Source organism: Trachinotus anak, unplaced genomic scaffold (assembly GCF_046630095.1).
Source record: "Trachinotus anak isolate AG129_WGS33_773 ecotype Australia unplaced genomic scaffold, CSIRO_AGI_Tana_v1 ptg000007l, whole genome shotgun sequence".
NCBI classification, from domain to species: domain Eukaryota; kingdom Metazoa; phylum Chordata; class Actinopteri; order Carangiformes; family Carangidae; genus Trachinotus; species Trachinotus anak.
This window is the reverse complement of record NW_027273858.1, coordinates 21,485,350-21,494,404: the sequence shown is the minus strand read 5'-3', so window position 1 is coordinate 21,494,404 and position 9,055 is coordinate 21,485,350. Positions and strand designations below refer to the sequence as shown.

General features: G+C 42.2%; 1 protein-coding gene across 9 annotated transcripts in view; it reads right to left on the bottom strand.

Moving 5' to 3' along the window:
• Nucleotides 1–2,482: 2,482 nt before the first annotated feature.
• LOC139623283 (heparan-alpha-glucosaminide N-acetyltransferase) overlaps nt 2,483–9,055 on the bottom strand; it is a 28,502-nt gene continuing 21,929 nt past the window's right edge. For 8 of the 9 annotated variants that reach the window (XM_071481387.1, XM_071481386.1, XM_071481383.1 and 5 more), the window contains 4 exons: nt 8,424–8,501; nt 4,770–4,840; nt 3,575–3,687; nt 2,483–2,742 (listed from right to left, as the gene is read on the bottom strand). In XM_071481387.1, the coding sequence (XP_071337488.1) occupies nt 2,561–2,742; nt 3,575–3,687; nt 4,770–4,840; nt 8,424–8,501 (444 nt within the window). In that variant the 3' untranslated portion in view covers nt 2,483–2,560. Of the gene's footprint in view, nt 2,743–3,574; nt 3,688–4,769; nt 4,841–7,441; nt 8,275–8,423; nt 8,502–9,055 lie in introns of those variants that run through there. The other variant, XM_071481385.1, reaches the window with a different exon arrangement.

Below are 9,055 nucleotides of genomic sequence, written 5' to 3'. Positions count from 1 at the left end.
TTTAAACTCCCCTGTTTGTCTTAAACGTCCCATATTGTATAAAGTGAGATTTCCATGTCTGTTTTGATTATAAAGCAGGTCTAGGTTCTACATTGATACTGTGAAAGTGTCAATTGTGAAATCCACAGACAAAATGTTAAAAAACTGTGTCTCAAAACGAGCTGTCAGGACTTCTGAAACTTTGTGATGTCACAACAAAACAGTCACCGCTCTCAGCTATATCCCAGGCCCAGCCCACCTGGACCCACCATCCAACCTTGTAGGATTTGGTTTCTGAAAGTGTTTTTCCATTTATATTTTTATTTGATCACCCAGAAAACAGTCAGCCAATCAGAAGAGAGAGTCTCTCTTCTGATTGGCTGACTGACCTGTTGTTACTAAAGCTCCAGAAAGAAAACTACACTGGTGATGGTTTTTGGTTCTTAAAACCATGAATATATCTTCTTATGTAAAATAAAATTTAAACTAAAACACCAGAAATGTGTAAAACATGGGCGCTTTAAACTGTGTGCAGCTTTTCAGACACAAAATATTTTCAACTGTTACATAAAAATCTAAAACTCTGTATATGCATTTTAAATAAAGTTACTGCTTAAAAAGAAAAGGTCTGACAAATGTCACTTCGTTCAAGATATCATGTTGACTTTATTTGTGTAACCGATGCTGCTACATTTGTTATAAATGATCTGATGAGCAGATACTGTTCTCAAATGTTCACTCACTCTACAAAACAGGGTGAGTGTAATTCTGCTGGCTCTATCAAGGGAGATGATCATGGGGTTCATTAAGTGAATATTAGAAGCTGCATGGGCTGCATGAGAACATTGAATCTGGGATAAAGTTTCCATATGACAGACCATAGGTATCCTGAGACATATGCTCACAGAGAATCAATAAAGGCAAGGAAGTGCGGTATGTGGAACCACGGTGGTGTCTTATGGGCTTTTTTCAGACAACGCAAGAGCGGCAAGAAGTTCAGAGCACTGCAGGATGAGATTAGCAGAAATTCAATCTGAAATACAAGCAAACTATTCATCACCTCCACAGCCTGGATATTTATATTTCGATCCTCTTGGTCTTTACTAACAGCTACTTGTGATGTTTAATGGTTTCTGTGCTCGTCATGCTGCTGCAGTTACTGTAAGCCACTCTGGATGAGTCAGCTAAATGCTTATATTTAAATAAAAAGCTTTATCATTGCATGCAAACACACAAAAGATATCTTTAGGCCTCAGTGGCGAGTCTGTATCGATTTCATTTTCTCCCCATGAAAGAAGCATCACTGCACTAAAGAAGCATCATCCACTGCTGGCACAGTAGTTTAGGAAAGCAGTAATGGGCCTGAGTCTTGTTCAGGAAGGCCGGATGCACCTAGTGGGAATCAAACAACAACTTCTGTTCATGAGACAGTTACCAAAACCACCACAGCGTGTTACGTAAGGTTCTTACGGCTTCTGAGGAGTGGGTAATTTGATTTCACTGTGGAGGAAGAGCATGATGCTGATGTTTCATTTCATTAAGTAGATGGTCATTTCATGATGCACGCACCACCTGACCCGATCCTGAGGGCACACCGATCTGAGCACGTTCAACACCGTCATATAAACTCTACAAAAATATGCATAAATCACCACACCACCTCAACTCCACTGTCAATGTGGAAATATTATAATCTGAGTCTGAGAATGAACTCGGTTTCAGTTGTTAAGTAGCTTTGTGCATTTAATAAATAAATAACATGCAGAGGGCTCAGGCTTTTTGAGGGGGTGGGGGGGGCAGGCTGGCTGGCTTGTCACTGTCCTCTGATGAATTGGATTTGTGTAATTTCCCTGATTTTCTAATACAACGAGTACAAGAGGTTTCAGTCCCATTAATGACACTCCTTTGTGAGATGTGCATCTTGACCCCTATTAAAGTACTGTCACTTGGACAGCAGATGGCACACACACACACACACACACACACACACACACACACACACACACACACACACACACACACACACACACACACACACACACACACACACACACACACACAGAAGGAGAAGTGGCCATGGCAACAGGCTCATAATGGTTGGCCTGGTGTGTAGTGGAATCACTCGGCCTAATTTGTTAAGTACCACCTCAGTATATTTGATTTAATCAGTGTGTTCAGTGCACAAAACAAGTGGCGTCAAATAAAACCTCATCTGTCCACACTGACAGAGGATCAGACGTCTTCCTCACAGACTGGATGGTGAAACATTTTCATACTTTTTGCTCTGTGCTACAGCCTGTGTTTGATAAAAAAAAAACTTCAAGCACTTCTTCTTTGCTGCTTGATTTGTGTGACTTGGACGGTAGCATCAGTGCAATTCGTTCAAACGTACGTGGGTAGACTGCACATGACTAAAAACTGAACTGAAGTAATTACACCAACGACAGTGGGCCAGGTTTTTAAAAACTCCCACAGATGTTATGATAATCAATACACGTCACCATGGATATAGTTTGTTTTAATTGAAAAAAATAAGACAATGGTATCCACAGAGTAAGAGGGAGATGGATGATCATCCTGTTTATATTTTGAGGAAGAACTTCTTCCTGTAGAGCAGGTAGGCGATGAACACCCACAGTGCAGTTCCCCAGAGGCTTTGGAGGAGCCACTCCCAGTGGCTCTGCTGGAAGTGCATCTCCCAGCTGAATGGGAAGTAGAAACCCAGGAGAGAGTGGCCCACATACACAAAGATGGAGTTCATTCCTGAGGAGGAGGAGGAGGAAGAAAACACAAACACAAGTTGTTACTGAACAGGACTCCACTTTCAGCATGTTTCAGCCTTGGTCCTATAACAGAGTGAATAAATCCTTAGTCCTACAAGAATCATTTTAAACACAGACTAAAAGTGATTATACAAGGAAATCCCAGCCTTTTGGGACACTATAAATACTCAGTGAATACACAGCTTGTTCAGTTAGATGGCAAAATGCCCCAGCAGTAGATCTCTATGAAGTTAGTTAAAATTGCAAATTTCTGTGTTTACTTTTGGTCAGACTCTGAGAAAACCATTAAAATTTTTTAAAAGATTTTTGACATTTGTTTGTTGCAATAAACCAGAATTCCTGTTTTCCAAATTACTTGAATGTCACTACATGTTGATATTATAAACAACAGGGTCCAAAGGTCTGAGGCCACTTCCCCAGAATGGGAAGGTAGGTATGATGAAGGTATGTTTAAAATTAATAAGAAACTCATAAGAAAAACACATATAAACATAGGATATATATATGTTGTGTATGCATGTTGTTTTAATGAACTTGCATACACAAATATATGTACATATACAAAGTTCACCATGGGTATTTCATATATGTTATAAACGTATATCTTTATCTAGCCAACCTTTATCTATATGTAATAATAATATAAGTGACATCACTCTCAATATAGGAACATATGTTAAATATTACATTTCTACATGGGTTTGGTTAATTCATGTTTTGAAGGTGTGTGATCGTGTTTCTGAAATTATCTGACCCAAAGCATATGCACCAGTATGATACACTGAGCACTCTGAATTGTGAATAAACATTACCTGGGTATATGAATGGTTGCCCGCCCCACCAGCCCTTGACGTCAGTGACAAAGTACATGGCACCCAGCAGCAGGAAGGAGAAACAGCCCATACATGTCACATAGGACAACGACCTGTAGAAACAGGCCATCAGCAATACTTTACAGCAACAGCAACATTTTACTCATTTGGGCATCACTAAAATTTTAGTAGAACAGTGTGAACAAGGGTGTAAACACAGAGTCTATCAATCCTCTGCTGCAGATAAATAACACCCAGGGGTCTCGAGCCAATCCAGCAAACTGTGGGACAGTTTGTTGGATTGGTCTAAAGCATCAGCAGTGGATCCTTGGCACGTGCCCTGTGGAACCGTGCCAGACAGCCATGTCCCTGTCTGTTCCTAAGTGCAAGAATGTTTGATGTAATACCATCTAATGTAAAATGGCTGCCTCCTAGAGCCTCCTTTCACTGGGCTTTTTTATTTTTTATCTCAGCTGAAGTGGGGCCAAAAAGGACTCTTGGCTGGGAGTTAATTACTTCTAGACATCCAGGCAGGGACTCGTACTCAAGAGCTCAATAACCTGTGCATGATGAACTGCCTATAAAAGCCAGTCAGGTAATGGCGAGGGATGAGCGTAGTGTTACTGGGGGCCCCAGTGGAACATCATGAAGAATTTGCTTACACATCACAGATGAAATGGTATTCTTCCTGCTGAAACATTAAAATGATTCACATCATATTAAGGGGAACGTGGGAGTGGAACAAACGCACAGGTCGTAAAGTAATCCACGTCTGAGGGAGTAATTGCGCTGTATTTCATGCAAACTCTTTACAAACAGTTATCAAGATGCTGTGCCTCGTTTGTCCAAAAAGGGATCTGATAGTTTGGAAGCAGTTAGACTGTTCTATGATTATGTAGATGCTTTTCCCAGAGCCCATCCACTGCAGCTGGTGAAAGGTGTACTGAGTGCTTCTGGGGGAGAGAGGATAAAGCATCCTTAATACTCCTGGCCATAAGGAAGAATGATCATGTTTGGAGGATGTAGGGCCGCTCCACCTCACACTCCCGACAGCCTGGGTGATTATTTACAGTCGTAGCTGTTGTTAGAGGTAAGTAAACCCATGTTTTAGCAGCCTTGATTTGTGCCTGTTGGAAACCCATCCTTTCTTTTGTGAGGAAAAGTGGCTGGATTTAGAGGGTCAGGAAGCACTTACCAAAGGTTTTTATTGACAGGTATAAATCCTCCGTCTCGTGTGCACTTAGAAAGGATGGCTGCAGAGATTCCCTGAGGGTGGAAATGAAACAGATTTCAAATCGATGGAGGGCGATAAAGCAAGCCGTATTGGGCTGCTAAAACATGAGGCAACAGAATCAAGCAAGTCCGGCAGATTAGCCGGTGAACGCAGTCCATCAAGCTTCACACACTGGACTCCACACACGCCAATTTGACCACCTATACTTGACAGTTGTGCTCTTCAAAGATTCACAGTGCAGAGTCACATCCATTTGGGGCCCAGTTGACTCCACAGCCCTATGTACCACAATACACCATACTCTCTGATGAACTCTACATCAATAAAAGCTTTTATTGTCTCATCTATTTACCTTTACATATGATTTAGATATTTGAAACATTTTGTGCTCCAGAGAGAAACCCAGGGCACTGGATCGGAATCCAAACATGCTTGTTAGGTGGCTATCCATCATGTGTATAGATGACAGAATCGATGGTGTGGAAATAGCCTAGCCGGGGCAGGATTAAGTCTCCAGGCTATCCAGGCAGCAGGATGTGGGAAAGGGCTGGTATGTGGGGCAATCGCTCAATTTCAATCTCTCACTTCTGGAGCCTGATCGTTGGACTTTAATTAACAGGGGCTGTTGTTTATTAGGAAGAAGATGCATGGCCGCCCCTGAATATCAATCCCACCACAGATATCAGTGAACTCTGGTGCAGAACCTGGTTCTGCCGTTCCCTGTATCTACTCTTTCTGGTACTTTGTGAACCTCCTGTGCATAATACCAATCCTGTGGTCGGGCGCGTGTAGAAATGAGCCCCTTCCCTCCACTGAGGAGACCTGCTAATGTCAAGAGCACATGTCTGAAACAAGAGGCAGTTCAGCTCTGCTTCCTGCCTCCCCTCAGAGCCCAAATCGCATTAGAAAAGTCAATATCAAGAACAGGCCAATCACTAAAACTAATTTTGCTAAAAATAGATTTAACCACTAAAATGAAAGAAGAAATTAAAGCAAATATACATGAGCAGAACACATGGGGTGATTATGTGCTGTATTTATGCTTTACACAGGGTCTGGATCTGTTCCCAAAATCAATAACAACGGGCTGCTCTCTCTGTCAACCACTGCCATGTGAGAAAATCTATTTTACTGTTATTCACTATTTCAGTTAAGCAGGATTTAAGTCTCTGTATTGATCTGTCACTGAACACTGCATGATCCTGAATTATATCATCATAATCTTGAGCCTCAGCTACATCATCTATGTAGCATGAACTGGTGAACCACAGGATAAGGTGGAAAAACATAAAAGCCTAATGTTTATTTATTTAGTCATGTGTTACTTTATCACTCTTTGCCTCTGGGAGAAGCCAAATGGATCTAATTTATTTCACCTCCCTCCAGCCACTCACTCCACAATAATAGTCAATAAGATTCAACACCAGGAGGCATAATGGGGAGATTTGTCATTTAAGAATTGAGGTTAATGATATTAAATTCTCACAACAGAATTTCAATGGATTCTCATGTAGATAAGCAGGAATTCTCCTGATTCACAAACACAAAAGAGACATTTTTGGGCATCTGCACTTCTTGTATTGGATTTACTACATCATTATTGGACCTATTATGAAGCTGTTGTATTTTATATGACAACCTAGCTGTACCACAGCTGTGTTAAGTGCTATTCAGCAAATGTTAGCAGGCTAACACACTAAACTAAAATGGTGAATATAACCACTAAAAGGAGCTAGTTAGCATACCAATCTTGGCAAGAAGTTTGACCATTGTTGCGTTTACAAGACAAGAGGTTATAATCCCTCTGAGCAGCTCTACTTTTTCAGGGCCGACTGGATGCTACAGTGACTCAGTATCGGAAAGTGATGACAGTGAAGTGAAAGACAGTCTGACCAGGCCAGGGCTGGCTGGTTCAGTAGAAGAAAAGAAGTGATTGAAATAGAGGCAAAACAAGAGGGTTGTTTTCCACCGCTGCAGACAGCTGTTGGTGAGTAAAGGAATGAAGTTTGATGCTGAACTCACAACATTTCTTCAAGACTGGTGAGTAAACAGCTGTTACTGCTAAAGTTGGCTATGTAGCAATAGCAAAATTTGCAAATAGCTCCCTTAACACAGGTGTGATTGCAGGGTCATTGAGAGCATGTTGGCATACTGACAGAAGTATTAAGCTCAAAGCTGTGATGAAGTACAACCTCACAGAGCTGCTGTGAGGGCTGTAGACTTTCCTACATGCTGAGGTTTCTGGGGAATTTTCTTCCTGTCATTTTAGAAAGTACGGTCTGGGCAAGGACCCATTGCTATTGTGGACCTGTAAACCCCATCAAGATATTATATGTGACATTGAGCTATACAAACACATTTAACTTCACAAACCCGACTATCTGACAGATGCAGCACTGATAAAACAAAGTTAATGAATAAAACTTGTCTTTGATGTAAGAACCTTCAGTGTGGTTTAAACACATGGGTCCAATAAATAAACCCTATACACATACCAGAGTGAAGTCTAACATTACAGAAAAGGCACAGTAGTATACATTGACTACAAAACCTAAAACTAATGAGACCTGTCTCTTTTCCTGTGTGGTTTCCTCTGGCTGAGTCCACTGGCCCTTTCTTTTCATCCTGCACAGTTTGATTCCCAAGGCTGAGTGATGCAGCCAGCTCCTCCAGCTCCATCATCGCTCCAGGTCACAGCACTGCCAGTTCAGGATGTCTGCCCCCACAGCATGCAAGCTCCTACTAACCCCATTTTGCAAACAAGCTACATCTCTGCAGCATCTCACTGTATGTGGATAAAAACATTAGCTGGGCACAGTTCAGCAAGATTTGGTCTTTCTGTATCGATGTCTGTCAATCTCGTTAGAGCAGGCTAACGGCCTCCTGTCACCGGTTTAGAAATGCAAAACGGGCCATCTCACATAACACTAGGCTGCTCCCGGTGGGACACATTGCCCCTGTAAGTGAAATAGAGGCCAGCTTGGTTCTTTTTGTGTTTTGAGACCACCCAGAATGAGCACAGATCCAAAACAAATATGATGTCAGATGCAGATTTATTACAAAATTTCTCTTTTTATTGTGGATCTGAATGGACTTAAATCTGACTCTGTTATACCACTTTATTGAAACTGTTTTGTGCATGGACTGTAGATGTTTACTAAGACTTAGCCTGCAGGTAAATGAATTGATCGTGCTCTTAATCACATGCTAATATACTGACTGTAAGTAATATGCACAACTCTACTAATCTAAAACCACATGTGAGGCACGGCAGACAGTGAGAGACAGTGTGTAACGCCCTCCTGAGGCGCTGGATACTCATGTCTGCCCGGAAACACAGCCACACATGGATGTTGTTTAATTGTATTGAGATCGCACACATGTCCTCTCCCAAGTCCTGCTAATGAATGGCTTCAGCAGCTATGACTAATACCAGAGAGGCTGGAAAACACGCCGCAGAGTTTACCTGCAAGGCAAAGTAAAACAGCAGGCGCTCAGCTGTGTGAGTCACAGAAGCAGGAAGTGATTTGGTGCCTTGGTTTTAAATTATCAATTGACTTTTATACTCATTTACTTTACCAGCTGCGTTTCAAACCTCCACATGATGAAACATACCAGGACGACGGCCCACGCCAGAAATCGACCGAGGATGTGGACGTTTAACTCCTTATAGGAAAGGATAATTTTCCCAGCCTGTGGAGAAGGAGGAAGAGATAAGCGCAGAGACCACAACTCATTCAATCATAAACTTAATGAGAAATAGCATGTAAACACCTTCGGTAACCAAATAGGCCTGGGATGTGGGTGTCAATACTGTGTCCCTGGCATGCCGGTCACATTTCTCCTATCCAGTCCAGCCAGATGTTGGGTGTAAGTCATCCGCACCCTCTGATTAATTTGGTGATGATGAATGCATTTCAGCTGAGGACATTAGCACGGGCAAGCACAGAGGAGGGCAGCGGACACCTGGCGTGTCGTCTAAGACTCGCTGACTGAAGGGCTCAGTGCTAACCGCCCACTGGGAATTGAGCAATGTGGCCGCTTTTGCCCGGCAACTTCCCACAACACAAATGGTTATAAGTGACACTGTCGCCATTAGAGACTCAGGTCTAAAGACCAAAAGCTCTCTCCTCGCTTTCTGACAAGGTTTTGTCAATAAAGGAGGGCAGCTGTGCTCTTATAATGAGGCGGCAAAGAGTCCTTCACATAACCTTCACTTAAGTCGAGAGAGTCTTACTGCCATGAGG